Source organism: Boeremia exigua, assembly GCF_020726555.1.
Source record: "Boeremia exigua strain MPI-SDFR-AT-0100 chromosome Unknown C7974scaffold_5, whole genome shotgun sequence".
Lineage (NCBI taxonomy): Eukaryota > Fungi > Ascomycota > Dothideomycetes > Pleosporales > Didymellaceae > Boeremia > Boeremia exigua.
The window spans coordinates 390,581-418,502 of NW_025763522.1; the positions used below are offsets into that span (position 1 = coordinate 390,581).

Here is a 27,922-nt window from a genome sequence, read left to right on the forward strand (position 1 = left end):
CACGTTACACTTCACCCCTCGCAATCCCGCCGTTGCTGACTCTCGCGTTTCCTACCTGTACCGCGAAAAGCAAATGCAGTGCGTACTGTACCACCTCAACGCACGCCCACATAGGAAGTGCTAGCCACCCCTAAATCTCCACCGACCCGTTCCAGCATAACAGATTGACAGGCCCGAAACACGCAAAACCACGCTTCCCGAGGCCCCTGCCACATGGTTTGACACTGGTCCAAAAAGCAATTCTCACGTCCACCCAGACCTGAGTAACGATTGCGCCTTCGACCTGAGCCACATGGCGCGGCCTCGCACAACGAGACCCGGGTTCGGGAGATGCAACGTCGAAGCCAAAAGCATGGAAAAGAAGGATCTGAAACGGCACCACGTTGTTGAGCGAGCACGGTCGCGGTGAGGTGAGATCTTGTGCTGTGACTTCAGCAGGCGGCGTGGTTGAGCAGAGGCGCGATTACCGTGGCGTAGCGTGGTGTGGAATAGCGTTTCCGTGGCAGGGTCATGGGTCTACTGCTGACTTGCAGCTGGGTTGTGCAAGTGCCTTCGGCAGTGCTGTGGCTCCGGCTTGGATGCTTGAACGGGCACTTGAGCCTGTGGCACGGCGACTCAAGGCCCGATTGAGCGCTGTGGTAGGAACGTCACTTGTAGAGCATGGGCGTACGGTAATAACGGCCAAGACGAACATTGAACAATTTGGCTATGTACACTCTGCTATCGTGACAAATTTGAGGATACCAATATCTTGTCTGCTTCTAGAAATGAACAAACACCACGCTTGGTTGCCTATTGAGATCCCATCTGCACACACGGCCCGTAAACCCGGTGACACCTCGTCTCTCCGCTCCTCGCCAACGCGGCATTGAAGTTGCCGTCTCCGAACACGACTCCTTTGCTCTGCAATGTCCAATTTACGCTCTGCTTTGGACTTCCAGTAAATGGGTTCATGCTCGTCAACACCCAAGCTCGCGACAGGCCTTCGTATTCGGCAGGCTTGACCGCGTCTGGAACGGCAACAAGCAGTGTTTTACTGTGCGCGAATGGCGCAAAGACGATCGCCATACCGCCATAGGATGGGTCGACGGCTAGATACGATGGCGCCGGTGCGGAGACGATGAGTGGGCCATGGGTACATTCCGTCGCGCCGCTCGCCCACGATATGCCGGATACGAGGATGCCTGATATGCAAGCCAAGAGCGAGGAGAGCGCAGATTGGCCTTCGGGAAGAAGGATGTAGTTTTGAATGATCAGATTGGGGTTGAGAAGCATGTCGATTGTATTGGGATCGAGCGTTGATATGTGGGAAAAGTTAGAGCTGGCGGTCAGCTCGAGTAGCCATTGCGGGCCGCAGTCGAAGATGCAAGCGAGTATTTGGATGAAGACGTTGCGCATAGAAGCGCTCCGAGGATGGTCGGGAGTTTGCCAGAAGTCCCACATGCCTGGACCACGGATGTGAAATTGAATGCAGAGTTGAACGAAGACTTGCGCTCGTGCAACATGTGTTGGAAACAATGGATTTGGGTTGGAACGATGTGGTAGATCTAAAAAGACAAGATCGAGCTCAGCGTACTCGGCTCTGCCGTCAGAAGACTGCCGTATCGGATTCGAACTTCGAGGGAATCGTCGAGGTATCGAGCGGGTGAAATGCGTGTCTAGTGATGTAGGCCTCGATAGCCATGACACCGAGCCATCGTGTAGTTGCAGTGGTGTGCCAGTCGTGCACAGACAGACAGGGTCTCGAGCAGCCAGTCCAACGAGGAGTAGCGAGCGGAGACACTCGTCCTCGATATTCGGCCGTTGGTATGGGTTGGCTGGTGCCAGAGTGATCGGAAGCTTGCCCGCGCTCAGAGCGATGCATGTTTTGTCTCGATTGGCATCGAGCCTTCTCAGATACTCTGGTAACTGCGGATTGCCGCCAGCTTTCATCTGAAAAACCTCTACGATGGTCGGCACGAGTTGGGAAGGTTCTGCTGTTGGCGACTGTGGAGTATCAGGCCTTCGCACAGCAAGATCCTTCGCTTGTATGCTGGTGTGTCCGATAAGGGCGTCCTGCAACCTCCGCATCTTCGTTTGTTGTGTAGTCGTGAATGTAGGTAGCTCACTCGCGAGGACCAGCATATGAAGAAGGAATGGTGTCGCAAATCGCATCACTGTCTGCACCTCACTTGCGTACTGAGAGGAACAGCGCAAGAGAAACACATGCTGCTGGCCCAGCCTCATCTCATATGCGCACCAGGCCCGCTCGAACCATTCTGAACCAAGGACACGCTCAACAAAGGAGACGAACACAGGATAGTGGTACATGAAAGGTGGGTTCTGGCGCACATTGGGCTGATGGCCGGCAGGCAGGTCGCAGTAGCTGTACTGCTCCAGGTAATATCGTAAGAATTGTTCTTCTGCTGGCGAAGCCACGATGTCGTCCAAGGCCACAACAACGACTCTCGCGTTGCTGTAGATCCTATCGATAGCACCAATAGTGGCGGCCCTCTCTGCGTCATCATCCCGGTTGATGCAGACCTGGTCGAACCACAGCCCTTCGCTCGGGTTCTTCTCCTTTAGCACGGCTTGGAATAGGGCGCCACTGGTCGGCAATGGGAAATGTTCGATTTCCCTACTCCATGCGAATGGTAGTTCTTCGACAACTTTCCTCGGGGTGTCTCGATTGATTCCCTTCCAGCAGTAACTGATAGCTACATATCCATTCTCTTCGCCGTGGTAGTCGACGTCATTGATCAATCGGAAGATAAAACTGGCCTCGGTATGTGCCTTGGGCATGAAGTCTTTAGCCGCCGATGGGGCCAGCTGACCGAGGTCCGCCAGCAGCATGTCTGCATCGATCTCGTCTCTTGTTGCTGCGGCCCATGGTCTCCGTCTCGAGAGCAGGTACTGTCGTGTGGGTGGTTGAATGAGCTTTGCTTGCAAGCTTGAGGTGTCCAGTTCTTCCTGGTCAAGCTCCAGGAATGAAAGGTGGCCGAGCCGAGGTAAGTATGTTGTAGGGTAATTCATGTGGAAAGCATTCGACAACAGTCGCAGCGTCAAGTGTCTGGAATACTCTCCACCGAGGCAAGCATAGCTTTTGAAATGCTGCTCGTTGCACCCCTGCCCCTCACCACCGCCCAGCAGTTGGCCGTATGCGCCTGCAGCTACATTGCGGGCATCATCCAGGTCCTCTCGGATGCCTAAGCCTGGTCCGTTCACACATACGGTGCCCAGACATGCTGCATGATGAATGTTTGCAGACAGCCACAAACGGGCCCCTCACGCATTGTCTGTGCGGGGACGCAGTGTGAGCTGCGCTTGAGGCGTAGAGCGGGAAGAACGATGTGAGGGGGGTAGATGTGGAAGCTCAGCGAGCCGGGATCTTGGGACCGCGCCCAGATCGCGGGCGTCTTTACGACATCGACTCGGGTTGATTGAAGGACGTTGGCCGATTAGCGGCTGGAATTGCCGTTGGCACGATGCAAAAAGAAATTGGAGTGAAACATGCACCTTCTTTTGCAGGGCTGAGGCACGCTAGAATTTCTCGAAGACAAAAGTAATTCTTGTCTGCACCTACCCTTTCATTTCGCGTCAACGCCAGTGACCTGAGAATGGAAAGATGGTTGGAACAAGCCAACTGTCAGAACTGCCTAGAGCTGTCGCGTTGTGTCAGCTGCGAAAGATGAACGTTGAGCCCTGAATCGTAATGCGTTTGAGGCAGATCCCGCCCGGCTCTGGAGATCAATGTATATTTAGCCCCACACCCCAGCAAGAGCACTGCAACCTCAAGAAGACAAGAGTTTCATGAGCTCAAACATGGATTCCAAACCCCGTGCTAAGTCAAGTATACACTGCCGTGTCTGCCAAACTATGCAGGTTTCGTAACGACCGGAAATGCTACTAGATAAAGCGTGTTCGCCCTTGAAGACCGCAACAGACTGACAAATCCCCATACAACGACTTTAGTCAATCTTGGCGTTTGCGAGCTTGTCGCCCGGGCCAGTGAGGACGTTGGACATTCTCAGATTCTGTCGCTTGTATTTGCTGTGCTTTCGCAGGCGTTTCCTAGCAACCATAACCGGTACCGAAGACTTCGTCACAAGGTAGTTGCTGAATGAGCCAAGCAATACACTGCCACAGTCAATTCATGCGTTCAATGATGGAGCTGCTTACTTACCCTTTGAGGGCGTTGCGTCCTCTAGACCCGAGGATGACGAGAGTTGGCTCCAACATATCAATCTGTCAAACATCTGTCAGCAAGCAGTCGAAGTGTCAGAGAGGTTTGAGGCGGCTTACGACTTCCGTGATCATGTGCTTCGGGCTCTTGCAGTGGAATACCTCGACCACAACACGGGCCTGGAGTCGAGTCTTTCTCAGCAATTTGACACACCGGTCCGATACTTCTACGCAAGCCTGGTAGCGATCCTTTTCTGCTTTGCCCATCTTACTGACATCAGCCTCAGCAGCTGCGATAGTGCTTGACAAGGGAGTATTATGGGATATGCCATCGTGGCCGGACAGGGTCCTTTTGAGATGAGCTCCCTCCTGCAATCCAGTTGTACCCTGAGCGACTGGTGCGCCTAGGGCATCGGTAGCCACACCAACTTCTTCGTCAACAGCATACACGGCTAAAAGGGTATCCCCATCGCGTAGGACGGTACCGATCGTCCATTCCAAGGCGTATGCTGCTTCATCACTCAGATCGGTTGATACAAGATATACACGCTGTCGCCTCAAGCCAGTATCTGCTTCTTGTGCAAATTGCGTGTAGTCTCCGCGAACGATTTGGCGAACACACCGGTGAGCCTCGGGACTTGACTGAATGGGTGTGATTTGCAGAGCCAGCTGCTGGGCCGACCGAAGTTCAGCCATGTGATCTTCGGCATCAGAGCTCATTGGTGAGGGCATCCTAGAATTGTCCTGGTCAAAGCTAGTATGTGGATGCACGTCCGTAGACTTGCGCCGGACCATGGCCTTCTCGCCGTCAGGTCCCTCAATGTTGATGATTGGTCCGTTCAGCTTGCGCAGCTTTTCTTGCCGCTCCTCACGGGTCATGAAAGAAGCTTGAAGGTCTCGTCCTGTTTGACATTAGCATCTCTACAGCAAAAGACATGGATGCAGGGCACCCTACCTTCCTCCTTGGCCGTTTTGAATAGACTTTGCGCAGTGACAATTTCTCTGCCCAAGCGATCTGTACCACCAGACTCTGTTCTCGACCTCCTTCGACCTCTGCTCTTGTTGCCCGAGGAGCCCGTGGCCCAGCCATCATCCCAGTCCCCGCTGGAGCTGGAGTTGTTATCGTCACTTTCTACCGCAGCGCTGTCTTCGCCTTCGCCTTCGTCACCGTCATCGTCGGTGGTCAGCCGGACGCCGCCGCCGGGCGCGGACGTCGTGCCCTTGGTGGGATCTGAAGCCTTCCGTCGAGGGGGTGCTGTGTATTCGCTCTCAGAGTCGGTCATTGCGGAATCGGACATTTTGCGCATTGCCTCGGAGGTCGACATGGCTGGACCCCGCGACCGCGGCGATGCAGAGCGGCCTGGCCCTGGCGACCCCGACTTGGATCTGTTGTAGGCGCCGCTCATGGAATTGTGTCGGTCGCGAGGGCTGCCGGAGCCCAGAAAGCCGGCCGAGTTGCCGTAGACCGAGGACATGGCTCGAGGCTTGGGGCCGCTCTGCGCGACGCTTGCGATCGAATTGAACTTGTACGGGGTGGCATCGGACATTCTGCTGCCGCGGGGCGATGACGGCGCGCTCTTCGGCATGGCGAACGGTATCCCCGTGCTTCCGCGACTGACACTGCGGACCCGGTCGTCATCAGTGTTCAAGTGGCGCGGTGTAGGGCTCATATGGCGGCCGCCGGGCAGAGGGCTCTCGGCGCGCCGGCCTGCACTGTTCTTGCGGGCATCTCGATGCTCCTTCATCTCCTGGTCAATCGCAGCCGTCAGCGACGACATGGCGGCGGTGTTGCGAGGGCGTTGGTCGAGGGTTGGGCGGGCTCCGGTGCCAACTGGCGGTGTACGTGCGCGAACCCGGTGGAGCAGAAGCGCGGCGCGTCTGTGGGGTACAGTGACGCGAGGGGGATATCACAATTGGGCGGGTCGCAGCAGCGTCACGGAGGTGGCAGTCAGGGCCTGAAGCTCGCATGCACCCCTCACGCTGGCCGGCGGGTCTGGGGCTCGTTGCGGGGAGCGCGCGCGATGAATGGCTGGAGATCAATGCGGTAGGTGGGGTCAGTGCAAGTCCAAAGACCGACGCTGCGCTGATGTGATGGCGGGCCGGACCGTGTCCAATTGTCAGCTCTAGCCGCTGTCTGACAAGAAACGGTTCCCAAGAAGAGCGAGGGAGGCAGACGACATGAAGATGAGAAGAAGAATAGCCGGGAGACCAAGGGAACTTCAGGAACCGTAAGCGCGACACGATGTCTCGTGGGTACGTCTGGGTTTGGTCTGAGACCCCTCATGCCAAGACAGCCTGGCGTGGCATGACGTTCGTTCGCAGCCTGCACGCGCTGGAAGTAAAGTTTGGAAGGCACTCGCTCTACACGTGCCGTCGGCCGTCGTGTGGATCAGCCCTCACGCAGCGCGCCTGCATAAACGTCGGCATCGCCCTTGGCCACCGTGTGCTCTCGGGGTAGAGAATGGGTTCAAGAAGCCAAACTCGGAACCTTGGAAGTGGGAACTGGCATATGCAGGTGCGAGCTAGTCCGCGACTCCGCGCGCGGCTGATGGTGTGGCTGAGCATGTGGAGCTCCATATTTGTGAATCGCGCATTTCGGACCCCGCGGCACAACTTTTGAGCGATGCCAGCACGTCTATCACGATGGACGAGCACGGCATCTAGCAACGAAGATCCTGTATCCTGCAGAATTTCATTTGGGCGGCATTCGTTCCTTGTTTCCTTGTTACATTATGGTACACCTTCCAGTGCTAGTCTTCCAGCCGAACCACAGCAAAACCAGAACTATCTCCTCCTGGGCAGCACAATGTTGGCACGGGCAGCGACACCCAGCTTGTGAACCGCATTGCGCCTGTCCCAGATACCACTCTTGCCCTCGATAACAGAAATCATCTCCATGGCGACACGCTGTCCCAAGCTATCTTTGCCACTTCCCACATTCCTCTTCTTGGATGCAGATGTCAAGATCCACTGAATCGCTGTCCTTCTCCGCTGCCTCTGGCTGAGAGGCGTCGGGATCTGCAGCGCCACACCACCACCAGCAGCACCCTTTTGCGCGCGAAGTCGAAGGAGCGGGGCGACAGAGTCAATAGCAAGTGTAAGGTAAAGAACGGGGTTCAAAGGAAGGTGCGATGGCGGTGGTGCACCTGGGAGCAGAGGGCGCGCTGGGTTGATAGTTGGAATGGGTGAAGTGCGGAGGTACTGGAGGACTACTGCCATTTGCTGCCGCGGACTGTTAGCGCTGTAGACTTGGATATTGCGCGGAGAAAGCAACATACACGTTGGGCAACGCCCTTCTTGCCGTGCCGCATAAGAAGATTGGTGACTTGCTCAACAACGGGGTCATACCGGTGCTTGACGTGACCGTCTTTGGGCAGGGGCAGAGTCGGCGCCTTAAATTTGAGCCCAGGAGTCGCCGGCAGGTTGGAGGCAGCCTGCAATTCGACTAGACCCGGGGCCACTGCCTCTTCCGAGCGTGTAGTCATGGTGGAGTAGGAGCGCGAGCCCTTGGGGGCCGGCGTCTTGGTACCCTGCTTGAGAGCGTCCTGCATGACCTTTGGGAGGTTTTTTCTGCGCTTCCTTGTCGCCCTTGACGATCTAACACCCGTTAGCCGGTGTTCATCGCACTCGTTACATATGGGCCCCACGTCTTCAACCGGTGTGCCCTGGTTGACATCTGGACCTGGCTTGCCCATAATCTCTGCAGTCTTTGCAGCCTCCTCCGAGACATGTTCAATGGGCTCCGAGCTGGGCTTGTGGGACCGGTCTTGCGCAGGAGCGTCGTCGGCATATGTGCGGCTCTGCGAGGGCGTCGCTCGCAACGCGGAGCGAGCAGGCCATTGGACCTGGGGCCTCGGCCTGAAGGCAATTGAGCGTGTGAATGCGCTGACGTTCAGTCGTGGAGGCATGGCGGCGGTGTTGTGTGTCGGGTCGCCGTCTTCCAAAGTGACGAGATGTCAAATCTGGTAACCTCCGTTTCGCGGAGCTAAGTCACGTGCACACGTCACTTCCTGAACACGTCCAAACGCCACTGGCACCCATGCCAATGTCGCATGCGGATGTGTGCTGCTTTGTTTCTGTGAAATGACATGTTAACTGCTTCAAACTCGTATGCATGCTTGCTTCTGGAGGCTTGCAATGGGATCTGCACCCAAGCGCTGCCAACCACACCCCAATCGCAGCTGCAGATGCAATCCAGCCAAAAGGATGTGCTCAAACATCGCTTATGTGTGGCGAACACCATGGAAATGACCCAGTTCTACAAACACGTGCGACTGGAGACATCTGTAGCAGGCAGCATAGACCTAGAGAATTGCGCATCCTTCTAATCCAGTCCCAGCCGGGCTAACATCACACACGACGTACGAAGTATATCTCCGGTGAGCAATTGAGCAGCACCTTATTCACGCAAGCATGCAGATATTTGCTTGCTGCATGTCTCATAGGTCAAACGAGCTGCAGCTCTACGCAGAGGATCGGCTGATAGGTGCGCTGGCGTGCCACACGCCTGTCAGCCGCCGAACAATTCGGCTGTGTGCAAGCCTGATGTCAATCGGCTCTTCGAACAAATACACATTGGTCTACTCTCGCCCCACTCACACTGTAAGAGCGCGACCCCCTGTTAAAACGTGAGCACGCGTCAGCGCACGGCGCCTCCATGTGGAGGCTAAAAGCCCCGCCCCTCCCGACCGCCTCCCGTCTTTATCTCATCTCGACTGACACTGAATCTTCGAATCTGTTTGATCTAGCGTGCACGGATTTACTTCTCCCAGTCGTGTTGTGAGGTGGCGGCACAGCTTCAGCCTTCTGTGTAGGCTGTTGCTCAGCAGGTGAGGCTACATTATTTCTCGGTACTTTTCATGCGCATTATGTTTACCGAACCCCCCATATCCGACGATTATAGACCAGCCAGTCGAGCTCACCACAAAGACTGTCTAAATCTTTGGCCTTGATCGGTCGTTCGCGAGATGATTTGCACACAAACAGTCTTTCCCGATTAACAAACAATAACTTGTCTATCCAATCCAGACTAAGACAAACTACTGCTCAATTCAAGCTCGTCACTCCAGCTAGAAGATCTTTTAACACCGGCCCGGTGATCGGTTTCAGCAAGTATGGCTGATCGCGGCGGACGAGGCCGCGGTAGTGATCGTGGGCGGGGAGACTTCCGTGGACGCGGACGAGGTGACGGTGGTGGTGGCCGGGGAAGAGGAGGTACTGAAGGCGGTGGTCGAGGAAGAGGAGGGTTTGAGGGTGGAGAACGAGGACGAGGCGGCGGTGGTGACTTTCGCGGCGATCGTGGCGGCGGTGGCTTTCGCGGAGATCGAGGTGGAGGCGGCTTCCGTGGAGATCGCGGTGGAGGTGGCTTCCGTGGAGATCGAGGCGGAGGTGGTTTTCGTGGCGATCGAGGTGGAGGTGGTTTTCGTGGCGATCGAGGTGGAGGCTTTCGCGGCGGACGCGGTGGTGCTGCAGAAGGACCTAGAGTGTTTGGGTAAGTACCAACAGCGCGTCAGCAACTGGAAATTGTACTTACCAGACTCATAGAAGTGGGAATATCCCTAAACCAAATGCCGAGGTCATGAAGCTTGAGGATGCTATGGTCAAGGCTGATCTGGCCAAGGCTATGGCATCCGCTTCACTGGGAGTGGTACTTCCGGTACGCCCTGCATACGGGAAGCTGGGCAGATCCATTGTCTTGTATACGAACTACTTCGAGTTGAAGGGCATCCATCCGAACCTGGATCTCTACCGATACTCGGTGTCATTCCAACCCGACGGCGATAAGATGCCAAAAGCAAAGAAGCGCCGTCTTGTCGAGCTTCTACTACAAAACGCTCCCTTTGAAGGTCTCCCTATCGCTAGCGACTGGGCTCAGATGCTTGTATCGCCGGAGAAGATAGCGATCGGCGGAGACAAGGCCAGCTACACGATAGAATGGTACCCAGCGGATGGCGAGCCGCTCCCCGCCCCAGGGCCCGACGATACTGACAGAGTCAAGGCGGCGCGAAAGAGGTGCACATTCAAGGCCTTGGTGGACGAGCTGGGTACCGTCTCACTGAAGGAGTTGCTCGACGATGTCTCGAAGCCAGGGTCCAATTACCCACTCAAGCTTGAGACCATCCAAGCGCTCAACATCCTGATGACACACAGTCCAAGTAGTGACTCGAACATCGCTACCGCAGGTGGCAACAAGTTCTATCCATTCGACAACCATCCTCAGCTACAATATGCAGATCTAGGGTCCGGCCTACAGGCCCTCCGCGGATACTTCACCAGTGTGCGAACTAGTGTCAACCGCCTGCTTGTCAACGTCAACGTTGCTACAGGTGCATTCTACAAGCCCGGACCTCTTCTTGATGTCATGTCGGAGTTCACTGGTGGCTATCCGCCGAGTAATGCGTACCAGTACAACAAGTTAGCGGCTTTTGTCAAGCTGCTCAAGTTTGAAACAAACTACCTCCCGGATCGCAAGAATAAGGGCCAGACAAAGAGGAAGCAGCATGTCATTACTAACCTGTCCTTGTTCGGCAAGGATAGTTCTAATCTCACCTTCGACATGACAGACAAGAACGGGAAGCGAACCAAGTTGTCCATCGCGGAGTATTTCAAGAAAACGTACAACATGACTCTGTCAGTGCCCAAGGCTCCTGTCGTCAATTATGGCACAAGGGACGATCCAAAGTGGATTCCTGCAGAGCTGTGCACCGTCTTACCAGGCCAGCTTGCAAAGCGTCTGCTGCTCGGCCCCCAGACGAGCGAGATGATCAAGTTTGCAGCGCGGCGACCCCACCAGAACGCCGAGTCAATCACTGGGGACGGTCTACAAGTCACCGAGATCAACCCCATGGCGGATGGGCTGAACGTCGCACTCAGCAGGTTCGGGATCAAGGTCGATCCTCAACTGCTGACGGTACCCGGACGCATCCTTCCAGCTCCCGAGCTGCAGTACAGAGCCAAAACCCACCGACCTAGTGGTGGGGCTTGGAACCTGGATCCCAGAGCTCTTGGAGACAAACCTTTCCGCCATGTTGCGAAGCCTCTCGGGGCATGGAGCACTCTCGTCATCAACTCGGGCACCCGTGACACCATCATGGGAGGGCCGAACGCTGTTAAAATGCATCTGGAGGCGTTCAAACAGGCACTACATTCGTATGGACTCGGTCCTGGCGCAGTACAAGAGCCGGTCTACGTCAACGTTGCCTTTAACGATCTCAACAACAAGGCATTTGCGAAGATCCAGGCACAAATCTTTGACACGTTGAAGAAGGGGTTCTCGACAAAACCGAACTTTCTGTTCGTTCTCTTGCCCAGCGACAATGCCACCCTCTACGATGCCATCAAGTACGTGTGCGACTGTCAACTCGGCATCCCCAATATTTGCAACATTGGGCAGAAGTTTTCCAAAGAACGTGGGCAACCGCAGTACTTTGCCAACGTGGCGATGAAGTTCAACCAGAAGCTTGGTGGCGTCAATCACATTGTAGATGCAAAGCAGATGGCCCCTCTTGACCCACAAACCATTCTGTTCGGAATCGACGTAACACACCCATCTCCTGGAAGCTCGGAAAAGGCGCCTAGCATCGCAGGCGTGGTCGCATCGGTCGATGCTCTGTTCTCGCAGTACCCAGCTAGCATGCGTACGCAGGAAGGCCGGGTTGAGATGGTCAGCGAATTGGAGGAGATGATCATTGAGCGGCTCAAGCTCTGGCAGAAGCGGAACCAGGGCCGGCTTCCTACCAAAGTCATTGTGTACCGCGATGGTGTTTCCGAGGGCCAGTACCGACTGGTGCTTGAGAACGAGCTCCCTGCGTTTGAGGCAGCATTTGACAAGCTGTATGGCGCGAAGAACAAGCACCCTAAGATCTCGATTGTCATTGTCGGCAAGCGTCACCACACCCGCTTCTACCCAACCAAGATTGAGGACACGGATGGTAAGACGGGCAACCCAATGCCGGGGACTGTCGTCGATCGCGGGGTCACGGGCGAAAAGCTGTTCGACTTCTTCCTGCTTGCGCACCAGGGCCTGCAGGGTACGAGTAAGCCGGCACACTACGTTGTCATTAAGGACGACATCAAGCTCGGGGCAGACCAGTTGCAGAGCCTGACGCACAGCCTGTGCTACACGTTCGCGCGGGCAACGCGGGCTGTGAGTATCTGCCCGCCGGCGTACTATGCGGATCTACTGTGCGAACGCGGACGATCGTATCTGCACAGCGTGCTCAAGGGCGATGGCAATACGAACTTTGACGATACGCAGTGGCGTAAGGATGTGGCGGCGCCGCTGATGGAGTCGATGTACTACTTGTAGTACCCTGATATTCTCATCATTATTGGTGTGATTTACACGAACTTTCCTGTCATCCAGATAGGAATCACTGAGCCATTCAGAACCGGATGTTTCGACAGAGACATCCGGTTCCAAGGCAGCCATGCACGGAATCGAGGGAGAGATGGTGCGCGGCTGTCTCCACAGTCATCACCCTGGTGGTACTGTTCGCCCGGCTGCAGCTACCTGTGCTAGCTGGGGCCGGTCTGAGGCGAGAGCATTCAACATGGCTCTCTACTGTTTGCATTTCGACGACGCTCATACAACATGAGTGCTGGGTGTTGGTAGCGCTAGCGGAGTTTAGTTGAATACACAAAGTTTGGTTTCAGTCTTCTATGCATGGTAAGATGTCGATGGAATGCCTCGGCACGGTCGCGTCATTTTAAGCGCGCTTCGACGCGAGGAAGACGCTGTGGTGATGGCGATGATTTCCAGCAATGTTGCACGACGGCCACGTCGACGTGGCAGCACGGCAGGCACTCACAGCCTTGCAGAGAGTAGAGCCGTCAACGGCCCGCATTCCCTCCTCGCAGGAGGCATGCATTCCACGGCAGCCCTCGCATTTCTGACATGGCGCTGACAGACCTGGCGTCGTCCTGGCAGAGGCCGGCTGCAAGGTACGACGGTCAGCACAGTCCATGACGGCATGACGGCAGGGTGGGCTTGGCGTGCGGGCGCACAGTGCCGACGCGCTCCCGCACATGGATTGGCCAGAGCGTCGACGGGGCATGGGGCACGATGGGCACGGTCGCGGGCACGATCGGCGCTGTCGCGGGGCACTGTCGTGGGGCACGGTCGCGGGGCGACCTGCATCGCTGAACGTCTGTAAGGCGGACGGGCATTTCGATGTGGGCGACAGCACGAAGCGAGGGCGCGGGCGGCGCTGTGCGCACATGGGCCGGACTGGCGGTGGAGCAGCAGACGTCGTCCAGAGGTCGAGGTGCGTTAGCAGCGGTGGTTAGCAGCGGGGAAGCATGGCGCGAGGCAGCAGCGCCAATCACGGGGCCGCCCCCAGCCACCCCGTGTCACTCCGCTGGAGCCCTGGCGTCGAGCAGGCGGGTGGGCGACGGGCAGTGGGTGGACAGAGGGCAGTGGGCGGGCTATGAGTGCAGGCCGCGAGCGTACTGGCGGGCGGCGCTGGTGTACCGGTAGCTGGGCAGGCATGGGCAGCTTATCGCTCTATCGCGGACTGCGTACCTCCACCACGGTACCCAGCACACCAGCACACCACCCAGCATAGCACCCACCACTGTCGCCGCGCACTGCACCCTATTCTCTCGTCGCGCAGCACTCGCCGTGACCCCGCCGTCGCCTGCTGTTGCCCGCCGTCGCCCGCCGTCGCCCGTCGTTGTCCCCAGGCCGCCGTCGCGCCCGCCCGCCCGCACTCACTCGCACAAGCTATATACACTGTCGCCGCGCACTGCACCCTACTCTCTCGTCGCACAGCACTCGCCGTGACCCCGCCGGCGCACTTGCACTCGCACTCGCACGCCCACCCGTCGCCCGCGCAGGCGCGCACCAGCATGATGGACCCGATAGAGCGCTCGCGCGCCAGCATCTACGACCACGACATCCCCTCGCTCAGCGCGTCGCTCGAGGCCTTCGACCCCGAGCGCAGCCGCCTCGCGCAGTCGGGCTACAGCGCGCGCTCCAACATGCACTCGTCGCGCTGGAGCCTGCCGCCACACGACGCCGACGAGTCGGAGCACGAGAGCGAGGCTGGCCCCTGGGCGCCGCCCGCTTGGCAGAAGAACAATAGCCAGTGGCACCGCCGCTCGCTGCTGCACTCCAGCCGCTCGCCGTCCTACTACCGCTCCGACCGCGAGACCACGCCGTCGCGCATCCCGCTGCCCGAATCGCCCATGAAGAACACCCCGCAGGGCAGCCCCGAGCCCGACGAGCCGCGCTACCCCGACGGCATCGCCTCGCGCCTGCAGAGCCCCATGGCCGACCTCGCCGAAGAGCCCGCCGACGAGCCCGCCTCCGCCCTCGACCCCGCCGACGAGCCCGGCCCCATGGACGGCTGTACGTAGCCCGCCGTGCGCGTTGGGCCCCCACTGACTCTGCCAGTCGTGCGCTTTGCCATCCGCGGGGAGACGCTGTTCCGCACTGCCCCCATCGAAGAGACCCTCGCCACCCTGGCCAGCGCCGTGGCCATGTTCACCCGCACCCGCCGCAACCTCTTCATGACCCTCGCCACCCTCGTGCTCAGCTGGGTGCTACTGCACCCGTGGAACACCACCCTAATCCCCGATGTCGCCAACGTCGCCAACATGGCCAAGCAGTTCGAGCCGCTCATGTACGCCAGCGAGAACGTCATCCCGCGCTCGCGCGAGCTGGCCGAGGCGAGCATCGCCGTCCAGGACCTGGGCGAGAGCGTGCGCGCCACCAACATGTCCGCCTCGACCGTCATCATCGACCAGCTCGACGACCTGGGCGACAGCCTCAAGGTCCTGTCCGAGAAGATCACCTCCTTCTTCACCAACGTCGACGGCGACATGGACAGGTACGTTGCCCGCCCGCCCCGCCCTGCCTGCCCGCCCGCGCTAATCGCCGCAGCATCCTCATCACCATGGAGTGGGCCCGCCGCGAGCTCTCGTCCATCCAGTCGCCCAAGGTTGGCATGCTCGACACCCTCGTCTCCAACGTCCACGGCGTGCTGTCCCTGCTGGGCGCCCTCGAGGCCGACGGCACGCCCACCTCCCTCGGCCGCGTCGTCAACGACGTGCTCGGCCACACCACCCAGCAGCGCTCCCGCGCCACGCTGCAGCGCACATTTGACTACCTCCTGAGCACCCTGGAAGAAAACATCCAGAACGAGCTCGCCCGTGCAGACGTCTTGTTCCGTCTCTTCGAGTCCGTCGACCGACAGTTCCACAACCTGCACCGTAGCGTGGCGCGCGAAGAGGACTCGTTGGCAACCCGCAAGGACGAATTCCTCGCCCGCATGTGGCGCAACACCATCACAAACAAACTCAAGATTGCCAAGTACGAGAAGAACCTCAAATTGCTCAAGGATGTGCGCGCCTCCACCCTCATCAACAAGTCAGAGCTCAAGAGCCACATCCAGGTCATCAACTCGGTCAAGGACCAGCTCGACAAAGCCAGAAGAAACCTGGTCGGCCCGCTGATCAAGCGTGCGCAGAGCAACAGCTTTGGGCTCGAGGGCCAGCTCGAGGAAGTCGACAAGACCTACGGCTTCCTCAAGGGCGTACGAGATACCCAGAAACACCGCGTACTACGCGAGCTGTGGGGCACCGAGCCTAAGCGGCGAGTACAGATCATGTCGGGCAGAGACGAGGAGGACGGGATGGACGAAACCGAGAGCATGTAGCTGCCGCCATGCTCTTTGACCCCCCTTTGTTCGCAACTCCTTCTGTAGACTCTTGGCTTCTGCATAGCGTCCCGGCTAGACAAACGGTGTGAGGCGTGTTCCTTTGTTGACTGTTGGTTATCATCAGGCGTTTGGCTCTGGGCGTACAGGGATTGCATCAGAGTACATTTAGCGACATGGTCTGGATATACAGTGTTGGGTCAGCGTTCAGCTGCGGTGTACATAGCGTTGCGTTTTTTCGATACCAATCATCCTTCAACATTGTTACATTTTCAGCTCCTGACCACATACACTCTGACAAGAAAGAGTCCTGATGAGAGATTCAGTCCTTCTTGCCTGATGCTGTGGGATGGCGAGGACATGTTCCTCACGTGCACGATGCGACGGTAGTTAGCGCCGCCCCGCCATGCATGATGAGCAGATAAGAGGCGCAAGTCCGGTGTGTACCTCCAACACAAGTGCCAACCATCGGAATCCTCGTGACCTCAAGGAAAGGACCGTAACAAAGATAAGCATCCAAGGGCGGTGAGGGAGCGCACGTGAAAGCTGCTAGAAATCGGGTCACGGGTCATGGGACTGGCCAAGTACCCAGTAGTTACCACACCCGAGCAGGTCCGACTGGCCACTTGTCGGATTGCAGCGTGAAGCAAATCCGATGAATAGCCTCATGGGTTTTTCTTATCAGACTGTACACGCTCAAACGGAGTTGTTCGGTAGTGCTTCTGCGGCTTCTTAGCCATGGCAGTGATCTGTTGGATCCTACAAAAGTACGAAGTGGCTACCCGGACATGCCTCGGTGCAGCATAGAACGTACGTCTTTGGACCAACAACATCAAGTTCTCGCAGCCATTCGTACTGTAGTTTGCAGACTGCCTCGATGCATCCCTCTGCGATATGGTCTTGGCGTCATGATGGAAGAATACCCAATGTTCAGCTATAACGTGCAATTGACTTCATGCCGTCCAGTACCATGCGCCGCTACGAATGTCAAGTGGCATAAAGACCATCACATGGCCGATGCCAATCAACCTCTGCCAAACCACTTGGCACTGCCAAACAAAGAGGAATTGATGGACCAAGTCATGGGCCGGCTAGTCACACAGTTATTGTCTTGAGGCTTTTGACGGATAAGCAACCTTCAAGCTGATCGACTTCGACGTAAGATTTGTGACTGTTGTGATAGTAGAAGCTAACGTTTGGCTATGGAGTACTTGCATTGCAGGCAACCAAGTATCTAGTAGATTCATTTTGTACGTTCCCCTACTTTGCTGTTGTATATTAGGATACTTAGCTTGCATCCTTAGTTTGGTGTTAACTTTTCTGTAACCCGAGAGAATTAGTACAGAGCTAGTAGCCTGGCTTTGTGGAAGGGTAATCCAAGTAGGTACTAATAACTACGCCGTTGCTGGCCCAAGTAAGGGTGATGTATTGCAACTACCAGGCGAAAATTCTATCGAAACATCTGCTGCTGTGGCCGAGTGGTTATGGCGTGTGACTCAAGCGTAACAGCTTCTCAGATTGTACTATCAGAGGTTTCTCATCACGAAAGTGGCAATCTCCATACCGTGCATTCGGGCCGTTGCAATACCTCATGTGCGAGTTGCATGTTGATGTTGCAACCTTCCCCACCGTCTTTCTGGTGGCGTCCTCGACAGAGCCGCCCAGGCTGAGGATAAGACCCCGTTGAAAGCTGGAAAGGTCAAGTTGACGTGCGTAGTCGCTAATGCATTTTTCTGGTCCGCCATAAACTGAACGACTTCATACCCATTGGGATTCCCGATGGTGGAGAGAGACACAGAGAGCATAAAGAGCCCAAAGATATATTCTGTGTTGAGCTCACGGCTGACGAAGGTTCGCGTGTTGGATACGCCCCTCAGGATCTGTCTGCCGTTAGCTTAGGCAAGTCGACCGAGCCGTGCGCTTCTTGCGTTTTCAGAGAACATGATTGAGCTGATAGACTCAGCTTCCTTTATATGTTGGGTGTGATCTATCTTCTGAGCCTCCTGCTAGAGACACCATCGCTCGGCATTTCCCAGATCCGGTGCTGAATCGATCTGGGCAGATGAGCCTGAGAATGTTAAGCAACACGGATTCCATGCTTATGGTGACCGACCTACCGGCGACAGTCCGTGGTATACCTACTTTCTGGGATAGGTATACGAAGAATCTCATTATCGTAGATAGTTCAGAGATGGGGTTCTGGTGCGGTTCAAAACATATTCGTGGTATCAGAACCGGGACTCGGCCTTCTAAATCGCTGGCAGCGAATTCCAGCTCGCAACCGTGAAAGCCCACCAGAACAGGGAACGCATTTACGTATGGGCATATCTGTCCGTACGGCCCATCTAGGTAGTCCGTTAGATGCCAGAGTAACTCACGCAAACCACTCGTGGAAACCTACTTCTACAACCATTTAGGAGAAACCACTTCGCTCGTCCCAGCACCGAAGTTCACTCGCTCTGTACAGCTCAAGCATTTCCCCAATACAGTATAAGATCGTCCCTTCAGCTCTATATGGTAGCACATTTTTTAAGGCCTGGAGCGACTGTCTATAGTTGCTTGCATTCTTACTAGCCACATGGGGCGAGTTGCTTATCTTGTCATCTTAAGCCGACCTCAGCCTCGCTAGATATCGGCCTTCTACAACGTTTGCTGCTTCCAATATATTACCTTATACCGCCCTTATTCGCATCAAAAGCTATTGTGGCCGAGTGGTTAAGGCGTGTGACTCAAGCGAAAGCTTCTCTATTCGTAGAGGTTTCTCATGTACTACGTTGCTTTGGTAGTGTTAGGAAGTGATTGAAGCGAGGTGAGCTACTCTGACTGTCGCGGGGTTGGCGAGGTGAGTTAGGTGAGTTAAGTGGGGTTGATTATTCGAATCAATAACAGTGGACGCTTGTGAGGATCGCTAGGAGGAGACGATGTCTGGGCTTGGGTCTCGTAAATGGTTCAAGTATCAAAGTCCGAGTTGCAAAATATGTGAGTTATGAGTTCAAAACCAGATCATGATTCCATCAATCGCTATGATGGCCGAGTGGTTAAGGCGTGTGACTCAAGCTTAATAGCTTCTCTACTCTGTAGGGTTTTCTCATGTACGTTGTACGCAAGAGTTCGAATCTCTTTCATAGCATAGTTTTTGCTTCTTTCTTTTGCTTTTTTGCTTTTATGCTTTTTTGGTTTCTACTTGCTTAGGGTTATAAAGCAGCAGCTCCCAGCGTCTCGCGCAGGTGTTTGTGGCCGTACCCCTACGCGAGACGCTAGGGGCACAGACCACCCCACCTAATAATCCTTCGCAAAGACCACATATTTATGTAGTACTCGTGCATTTCATTGCTCTGTGCTCCTTAAGCTCTACACAACTTCTTAAAAGGGAACTATTATCCTAGTCTAATATGTTCAAAATTAGATTGCTAGTCATGGGGTGTGTAGTTACGGGATGTGTGCGGGGGCAGGCCTCAGGTGCCTTACCTAACTGGTGCCTGCCACGACTGCCACAACAGGTGCAATCGGGCTGCATGCAGTGCGAAATGCCAGTTGTATTTTGCAAATCAATTGCGCACCCTGTGCAGACCTAAAATTGCGTGTTCAGGAAGGCGACGGTGTGGGAACGTTGAGTAATGAGGCTCAGATGCAGTCTCTCGCGTTTCGGGATCCACGGCTAGTGAGCAACCTTCAAGCTGACCGACCAACTTCAGCACAAAGTTGCAGCTACAATACTTAATGAACAAAGTTCGATGTCAGGTGAGCATTTCTTCCAGGTGATCAGCTCCAAATCAAGGTTGGGATCAAGCTCATCTGTTGTGTCTCTGATGCTCTCACCTCACCGCCGTGCTTCTCATCATTTGTAGTTCTTAAAGCCTTCCCAGGTGTCTTTGCAAGACGACTGCGGTTCCGCAGCTCGCTCTTAATCATGTTCTAGAGCTTCTCGTGTACTGCCGGCATCGGGTCTATGCAGCCATACAAGCATCCATCTCGATACGTGGTGTTGTGGACGAATTTGTGTGAGAGCCACACTTGCCAATCGAAGGCGTTTCTCAATCTGCCTTCGAATCGATCAGCTCCGCCTCTCTCTCCATCCAAGATCTGGTTGTAGACGTTGAGAAACTCGTCTCCTTTCTGGCCCTCCTTGAAGGCTTCAGAAAGCAGGACACCGTTCTCGACGATCTCCTGATAAGGATCGGCGCGTGGTACTTTAAGCCATTTGTCGAAGAATTTCTTCTCGCCGAGATTTATCCCAGCCCTCGTGAGGGCGCTGTTTTCGTACGTTCTCTTCTTTCGCTTGGGTGTCATTGTGTTAGATGCGCGGTAATATACGTAGCCACAAGATTTCACACAATGACGAGCACTTGATCGGCAGGTGGATCATAGTTGAAGGAGTTCTGGATGTAGCGTTAGTCTTGGAATAAGCAGGACAAGTGCATTTGAGCGTACGGGTTTTGGTGAGGCTATAGATGCAAAGTGAGAAAACCGGCTGAATAACCGTAGACACGCGACTCAAAAAGACAGGTTGGCCAGTAGGCATAGTCATAAGCGGAGATGATCTTGGCGCAGTGTAAAGCAGTGGAGTACGGGGGCGGGTAGAGCGTATAGGTGTTAGCGAGGTCGTGGAGGTGAAGCGAGAGGACCTAGCAAACGAGCGTGGACATTTGCCTCTTCACCATCGATCATCGGACTAGATATCACAACTGATTGCGGAGACTGTTTGGGAATGAGAGTCATTGAAACGTTGAAGTTAAGAGAAATCTCGTAGCTAACTATGGACATACAAAGTTTACACGCTTTAGCTACAGATTATGCGCCACTGTCTTCCAGAGAGACTCTCGCCGCTATTGTGCAGAACAAGCAGACTGACGACTGACTGCAGTGCATGGCAGAATGATGACTGGTCCTCGTATCGGCAAGTCAATAAGTGTTGCGACCGGCAATAGATGGTGCGGCGCTTTGCATGTCCTTCCCTCCCTGCTGCCGATCCCAGAGCGAAATCACTTCCAGGACAAGCTTGTTATCGTTGAGGGAGGTCTCTTGCTTCAGGCCGGCCAGGATGTCGACTGAGTTCATCTTTCCCCACCACACATCGTTGTCCTTGACCAGCAGAGTCTCGGTCAGCTTAGGGCCATTCTCCTCTCTCGGATATTCGATGAATGTAAGACGAAGGACAAGATCGAACACTGGTACACGCTCGATGAAAGGCTGCAGCATGGCGGTGTTGCAAGAGAACCCATCAGCGCCGATGGACACTATGACTGGGCGGTCTGAAGCTTTCGTCAGCACTTCAACAACGGCCTTTGTGAAGTCCATGGCGCGGATTCTGTTTGATTTCTGGGTGCTGTTGTCCGCGGCCTCGAGAAATCCTACTGGCTCAGGCGGCGCAGGCGTGTGGCGGGTCTTGACATTCAGGCCGGCAACAAGGACAGCTGGGCGGTGGTCATTCTACAACCTCCGATACGCTTCCAGCCTCGGCTGAATCCAGATTGGCAGTCCCTCAAGCCAGGAGTCCTTTCCAGCGAGCCACGCTTGAGGGATTCTGTTCGTGGACTCGCGTGCTACAAAAATGATGGATGGCGACCGGGGTTCGCTCTTCGAGGCTAAACTGATGGTGACAACCTGCGCCGTACGTTGATCACCCTTGGGGCGCGTATCGAAACCACAGTGGTACTCATGGGTTGTGAGGAGGTAAGGATTTGGCCAGCGAGTTCCGCAGCCGCGCCGGCACGCGAAGTCATTGTCGGTCTGAATATTCTTGTGAGACTTGTAGTGGTTGGTTCTTCCCTGTACATTGGGAAACGTTGGGCAGTTCTCGGGATCCCATGCGCACTTGTACGGTCCGGACGTCTGTTTGTGAAGGCAATGGTCGAGATGAAACATGCTTTCTCTGTAGGTAGCTGCGACATGCATGCAGCCTCTTTCATGATTGGCGCAGGGGACTTTACCAATCACTTCAAGCGGAAAGGTGTACTCTTCCAGATCGTCGTCCTTGCCGACATCTAGCTTGCGACTCTTTCGAGGTTGGCCCATGAGTGATTGATACTTCGATGTCACTGATGGAATACCGCGGCCTAGAATTGCTGCGATGTTCTCGAATGTCTTTCCCTCTACATCTCTCATGGCGACGAGTCTTGTCTCTTCAACTGTGTTCCACCGCTTTTGCACCTTTTTCTGCTTACTTCCAGAGGCGAGTGGTTCTCCGAGTCTCTTCTTACTCGATGGCAGTGGGACGGCCGCGTCGATTGAACGGTAATGAAGGACGAGTTCTGCGAAAGCTTGCGTGGACCGTCGATGACCACATACTTCGAGGAGCCTGTTCTCGAGCGAGCGGGCACAGGCGAGGCGTATCTGGGTGGTTGTGGTATCATTACCACCAGTGCTTGTGATGTTTGCATGAGCGAGCATGGCTCTCGCGGCTACAAGTCCTAGGAGACCCTTGCCTTGAGCTTGACCAAGGGCTACACAGTGTTTGCTGCCGAGAACGAAATCGGCGTGGCGCAGCGGACTATGCATACGCTTCTTGGCGAGTGTGAGCAGAACGGATATGTAGTAGACCGCTTGCGACTCAAGATCGTCATGACTGTATATCGTGACAGAACACTCTCGCTTGTCGGTGAATGCATTGACCGGAGATTGAAGTTGGAGATCCACTAGTAGCCACTCACAGAGGCCATTTCCTGCGATGATGAGGGCGCGATCCTGGCTCATTTTCATCTTCTTTAGAGGTAAAGGTCGGCCGATGAGCTGGCCGTTGTCTGCCAGGAAGCATTCGTGCTGAAGTGTAGCCACGTCAAAGGGAGCTTCTTCATTGAGAGTAATCAGCGGCTCCATGTGAAAGCCTGTGTGTGCAAACTCTGCTGTCAAAATTGCCTTCGCCACGGACGTGACCTGCTCTATTGGTGGGTTGGCAGAAAATGCAAGCTGAACGTTCAGTGTGGCCAACTCATGGTCACTTGGTAGCTCTGCGAGAAGGAGCTCAATGTTGCCCAGCGACTCATCGAAGCTCAGCTGAAGGTCCTCTAGACAGACTTCCGGTGGTGACAGATCTGCAGCTGTTTCAGGTACTGTAAAGATTAGTTCCTGGGGACACCGTGCAGGACGACGACTCACTTTGGACCGCTGCTGGCTTGCTTGACTTCGGAAAGTACGCATCAATTTTCTTGGAGGCCATTGTGAGTGAGATGACAGTCGACGGTGGCTGCTCTGTATCTGCAAGCTGCAGGTTGACGACTACGGACTCCTGTAGGATGAGTGTGAGTTGCAGGGTGGAATATGGGGTTTACCCTCTGGTCTACCCCTGCAGGCTGGGCTGTGAGGAAGGAGGTGAGAGTTGGCAGTGGCTGCTCGCTCGGCGGAAGGAGGTGAGAGTTGGCAGTGGCTTCTCGGTCGGTGGATGGATGTGAGTTGCTGGATTGAATATGGGGATTACCCTGTCTGACCTACCCCTGTAGGCCGGACTTTGAGGAAGGCGCGAGTTGGCAGTGGCTGCTCGCTCGGTGGAAGGAGGTGGGCTACAGGATGGAATACGGGGGCTACCCTTTGAGGAAGAAAGTGAGAGTTGACAGTGACTTCTTGACGGATGTAATTGCAGGGTTGAATACGGAGTGTGACAGTGTTCTGCTGTCTTGTTGGGCGAAGCGGAAGCCAGGTGGGGCGAGAGCTAGGGCAAGAGCTCTTGCCGTTGTTGACACCCACGTGCCGAGCCCACGAAGATGCAGCGACGAAGAAGCCCTGAACGCCTGTGGCTTTGGTCAGTCCAAATCTCAGCGAAAAAAAAGCGTAGACCGTTTGTACATACAGATATGCCTGGCACCACGACCAGAGCCCAGGTCTCGTTGGCAAAGAACATCCATGTTCTCGTCGCAACACTGAATGCGCGATGATCTGCAAATGCAAAGATACTATTAGCGATTAGTTGAGTCCGGCTGTGAGCGGTCCATAATGCAGAAGAACCACGTTGCACAAAGACAAGGACTTACTACTGATTAATGATGGCTTAAGAGAAAAATAGAGAAGAAGTTCATACTCCCTCGAATTAGGGAGCGGCTGGACCTCAACGAAGAGGTACCGCAGAGGTCGGACCCCGTCGACGAGCGAGCTGCGACACGCGAAGATGGTCAAGAGGAGGTCGTCTCGCGAGTCGCAGCAACAATACGAAGACGCACAGACCCGGCATTTGCTTGGCTTTGTGATCACGGTTGGTTAATAAAAATAGAATAAGTAATTAAGTCAATTAATTAGGTTCAGAATCTTCGAAGCAATGGCGAGCTTCGAAGATTCTGAAATCAGTGGAGGCATACTTGCTGACGAGATGGGCATCGGAAAGACGGTGGAGATAATTGGACTTCTGCTGTTGCGGTCGAACCAGCGAAGGTTGGCAATTGCCAACGGCGAGACCGTGCCCAGAGCGCTACCTACACTGATCTTGATGCCCAAGACTCTGCTCACCCAATGGAAGAAAGAAATCCAGGCCTTCACTGACCGTTTCCGGATCGTCATGTATTACGGTACCCCAAAGAAGAGAGCCGAAGACGGCGTAGATTACCCCAAGGGCAGGTTGACACGATCCTCGGAGTACTTCAACGGCGACGAGTCGAACTCCGATACGATTGTATTATCTACGTACACCACCTGGGCGACTCGGCACGGTCCCAAGGCGCAGACGGACTGGCTCGTCAGCGACTACATGAAGACAAACAATGTGTTCCGACAGACCGCGAAAAATCACGTCACCTCGTCAAGAGAGGCTCATGTAGCCACGAAATCTTGCGCAATCCAGCTGCAAGATTGCTTTGAACGCGTAGTCCTCGACGAGGGGCATGAAATCAGACACATGTCGCCTCAAGTCGGTACTGCCGTGCGTTGGATAGGGGGAAAGTATCGAAATGTAGTTACCGGCACCCCGATCTTGAGCGGCCTCTATGACTTTTGCGGTATCATGCGATTCCTGCAACCGCCGGAGCTGAGTTCTGAAGAATACTTACGGAATGTCGGCTTTATCAAGGCAAACGGTTCCAACGCATTGAAGGATATCATCCAGAACTTTGACCCCTGGACCGTGCCGGATGATGATCCTCGAGCTATCCTAAGGTTCACGGTGGAAGCACTAGAGGAATGGGTTTTCAACCGGAACACCACAAATGAGCAGCGCGGTTTGCGGATGAGGAAAATCTTCCGCAAATGCATGATTCGCCGTTCGCTATCGTCCACGATTGATGGAAAGCGTATTGGCGACAGTCTTCCAGAAGTCCAAAGGATCAACATTCAGTCTGACTTCACTGCTACTGAGCGTTTGCATCACGACTTTCTGTACGCCGACACGTCTTCGACACTCTTCAAAAAGAATATCAATGGTGATGCGCTCCAGTGGAACACCACCACCTACAGGAAGCTCTGCCTTATTAGCTCCTGGCTCGGGATGGCGTATCTTCTTGAGTACAAAGCCACAAAGCTTAAGAAGGTGAAAGAGCACAAAAACAACGGATACCGGTTCTTGAAAGACGTTCGCGCAGGTCAAAAGCGCGCTAATGTACCAGAAGATAGGCAGCTGCCCCTACCAGATCCAGACGACCACGTGAGCATCATTAGGCAGCACTGCACAGGGTCGCCGAAGTTACGAATCTTCCTTGCCCTAGTTGCAGAGCTTGTTGTTCTCCAGGGTGAGAAGGTCACGGTATGGGTAAACAGCCCCTTCCAGATGGAATGGCTGGACACTGTGAGTACCCGGAGATCACAAGTATTGTAAACGCATTACTGACAATCAAACAGGTTTGTAGGCTTTGCGGACTGAGGTCAAGGCAACTCCGGGCAGATCTTTCAACACAGGAGCGCGACGAGCTCATAGAGCTGTTCTTGTATGATCCACACTCTCCTCAGATCTTGATCTGCTCCTACCTCATCTCGTGCGCCGGTGTGAACATGCACCTTCGGTGCCGCACCGTTATCGAGTTTGAGCCTGCGCCATGCCAGGGCGTTCGAGATCAGATGGTGGGTCGCGTTCGACGCAAAAATCAGACGCGATTCTGTCGCCACATCACAATCACCACCAAGGACTCGTTCAACACGCAGCAAGATGCGGTGACACTTTTGAGAAGTCTACCGATGTTGATGACCCAGCTGGATCTCGACGTCTTCGGCACGAATGAGGCAGACACAGACCGAGACCGTGCCCTTGGGGATTGGGTACTTCACAACGATGACATCATCCCTGCTAACGACCCTCGAGTTGCTGGCCTGGATCTGGACGTCATCGATCCGGACACACTGTTGATGTACATATCTATGAAGATGGCCGGGCAGACACTCGACGGCAACATCATCAGTCTTCGGTCGGCTGCAAAGGGTCTTGAGCAGAAGAAGGTCGATTTGCCAACAGAACCACTCTGGACGTAGACCATCGATAATCTTCACTTTCTGGCAACGAGCAAGGCGTCTCCTTGGTGGCTACCAAATATGTTCCACCAGCACGCACCACCCTTTAAGTACTCATTGCTCTCTCAGATCGCCAAGGATGTCGTCTTGGTAGCCACAAGGCTTTCCTTTTCTCATCTTGATACTGCATCAATGTTGGAATCAAGAGAGGTATTTCATTGGTGGTCAAGGGTGCGCACTAGTGCTGGGCATGCAAAGTAGATAGCGATCAAAACCATCAGAAGTCTTCAGTACACCAATGTCATCCATAACTACAATGCTAGAATTGTCTCAACCCTACTTTTTGACGGCTCGCAACCAAACAACACTCGAACGTCCTTGTGAACATCCTACAAGATCTAAGCCCAAGTCGGTTTGTAGGAACCTCGGAATTCGAGATCTGCCTTACCACCGTGAGTCCAGTACAACACAACGTCGAAAATCTCTGTAGAATGCTTCCGCTAACTGTGGAAGAAACGCCTACTCATAGTTTAGACTCAATTGCTATCGTAGCTTCAAGTTCAGTGTTAGAGTGGCTACCAGTATATTGAAAGGTGGTTTATCCGCCGTTTGTTCCAAAATGTGAGAGACTGTATCTAAGCCTCATTCGTTAATTTCCATACCACCATCCTTGTAGCCATTGAACTATTAGGCCTGCACAGGTGATGCCGTCGATTTGCAAGTTAAGATTCGCATTTTGCACCACAATGCAGCCCAATTCCAGCTGGCATTACGGTCGTGATAGGTACTAGTCTGGCGACCCCCACAACCATGGAACAGAGATGTACCTATTGGTAGTAAATGCCTCTGACTGGCAATAGGAGTCTGATTGGACGTCCTGCAGGGCAACAACGTTGGAATTAAACCATGATAGGATCATCTGCTACTTGCTACCATGTGTAATCTGACCCATAGTCGTAGGGGTCTGCACAAATCGCCAACGATTATAGAAGTCAGCTAAACCAAAAACCTTCCGTCAGCCGCTGATCACGATCTTGGGACGGTCGCTTTTTGCTCTGGCGCTGGGGATGTTCAGAGAGAGGGAGCTGTCAATAGCCGGATTTCTTTTTTGACCGAGTGAGTACTGTGAGGCGTTCTGCATACACTTCAGCTGCGAAGCTGCGTCCTACAAGCCAAGGTTGGGGGTATATCCTTACAATCACCGATATAATCCAGTGGTACGAACGTTGATAAATAAAATCATACAAAGAGATTACAGTATCTGTACTCTACCTGCTTCTTTGGTGGTGTCTGGAAGCGAAAAAGCAAATCGACAAGGCAATGGAATATCGCTATCTGAGGGATTCGAATGTGATTCTGAGTATAGCGCTTCATTGCATTTCACTGCACGGGGTTATGCTGTGATATATTATAGTCGTAGCATACAAAGAAACACTTCGTAAATTACAGTCGTACGACAAACGCAGTGCCCATCTTCCAACCAACACTGGTAACGCGATAGTAGCTCGACGGCATGAAGACCTGCCGCGCATGCGAGAACGACTATATCCATAACTTTTACCGTCAATGCAACCGGTGAGACGGTCGCTGCTTGGCTGTTGTTGGTAGGCGACCTGCGAGTATCAGATCGCGCTTAGAAGACCAGTGACATAGACATCGCATCAAGTACGTCGGTCAAGCCAGCATGCAAACGAGATATAAGGAAATTGCGGATCCAAGCCCATCCAATCTATAGCTGCGTCGTA

At 54.5% G+C, this 27,922-nt stretch overlaps 7 protein-coding genes and 1 non-coding gene across 8 annotated transcripts; 4 read left to right on the forward strand and 4 right to left on the reverse strand.

The window, feature by feature from the left end:
• Positions 1–670: 670 nt before the first annotated feature.
• C7974DRAFT_163323 (heterokaryon incompatibility protein-domain-containing protein) lies at positions 671–3,453 on the reverse strand. The gene has a single exon (XM_046136001.1). It carries the CDS (start codon positions 3,010–3,012, stop codon positions 793–795), a length of 2,220 nt encoding a protein of 739 aa, XP_045997780.1. The 5' UTR covers positions 3,013–3,453; the 3' UTR covers positions 671–792.
• Positions 3,454–3,465: 12 nt separating this feature from the next.
• On the reverse strand, positions 3,466–6,037 carry C7974DRAFT_163353 (uncharacterized protein). Its single transcript, XM_046136002.1, has 4 exons — positions 5,117–6,037; positions 4,282–5,063; positions 4,163–4,224; positions 3,466–4,116 (listed from the first exon to the last, which is right to left on the reverse strand). The coding sequence occupies exons 1-4, from the start codon at positions 5,937–5,939 to the stop codon at positions 3,948–3,950; spliced, it is 1,836 nt and encodes a 611-aa protein (XP_045997781.1). The 5' UTR covers positions 5,940–6,037; the 3' UTR covers positions 3,466–3,947.
• A 689-nt stretch (positions 6,038–6,726) lies between these two features.
• On the reverse strand, positions 6,727–8,177 carry C7974DRAFT_391932 (30S ribosomal protein-like protein S7). The gene is made up of 2 exons (XM_046141631.1): positions 7,440–8,177; positions 6,727–7,383 (listed from the first exon to the last, which is right to left on the reverse strand). Exons 1-2 carry the CDS (start codon positions 8,067–8,069, stop codon positions 6,946–6,948), a joined length of 1,068 nt encoding a protein of 355 aa, XP_045997782.1. The 5' UTR covers positions 8,070–8,177; the 3' UTR covers positions 6,727–6,945.
• An 871-nt stretch (positions 8,178–9,048) lies between these two features.
• Positions 9,049–12,657, forward strand: C7974DRAFT_163431 (Piwi domain-containing protein). The gene is made up of 2 exons (XM_046136003.1): positions 9,049–9,652; positions 9,706–12,657. The coding sequence occupies exons 1-2, from the start codon at positions 9,276–9,278 to the stop codon at positions 12,467–12,469; spliced, it is 3,141 nt and encodes a 1,046-aa protein (XP_045997783.1). The 5' UTR covers positions 9,049–9,275; the 3' UTR covers positions 12,470–12,657.
• Positions 12,658–14,010: 1,353 nt separating this feature from the next.
• On the forward strand, positions 14,011–15,821 carry C7974DRAFT_433192 (uncharacterized protein; the record flags this gene model as incomplete). The annotated part of the gene is made up of 3 exons (XM_046144904.1): positions 14,011–14,512; positions 14,558–14,993; positions 15,047–15,821. 3 exons carry the CDS (start codon positions 14,011–14,013, stop codon positions 15,819–15,821), a joined length of 1,713 nt encoding a protein of 570 aa, XP_045997784.1.
• A 3,020-nt stretch (positions 15,822–18,841) lies between these two features.
• C7974DRAFT_t56 lies at positions 18,842–18,951 on the forward strand. Its single transcript has one exon. It is a non-coding gene; the product is annotated as a tRNA-Leu (tRNA).
• A 1,772-nt stretch (positions 18,952–20,723) lies between these two features.
• On the reverse strand, positions 20,724–23,919 carry C7974DRAFT_471275 (uncharacterized protein; the record flags this gene model as incomplete). Its single annotated transcript, XM_046146498.1, has 6 exons — positions 23,786–23,919; positions 23,605–23,707; positions 23,250–23,545; positions 22,917–23,046; positions 21,437–22,870; positions 20,724–21,235 (listed from the first exon to the last, which is right to left on the reverse strand). Exons 2-6 carry the CDS (start codon positions 23,657–23,659, stop codon positions 20,724–20,726), a joined length of 2,427 nt encoding a protein of 808 aa, XP_045997785.1. The 5' UTR covers positions 23,660–23,707; positions 23,786–23,919.
• A 147-nt stretch (positions 23,920–24,066) lies between these two features.
• Positions 24,067–26,453, forward strand: C7974DRAFT_471276 (SNF2 family N-terminal domain-containing protein; the record flags this gene model as incomplete). The annotated part of the gene is made up of 2 exons (XM_046146499.1): positions 24,067–25,521; positions 25,575–26,453. The coding sequence occupies 2 exons, from the start codon at positions 24,067–24,069 to the stop codon at positions 26,196–26,198; spliced, it is 2,079 nt and encodes a 692-aa protein (XP_045997786.1). The 3' UTR covers positions 26,199–26,453.
• Positions 26,454–27,922: the final 1,469 nt, after the last annotated feature.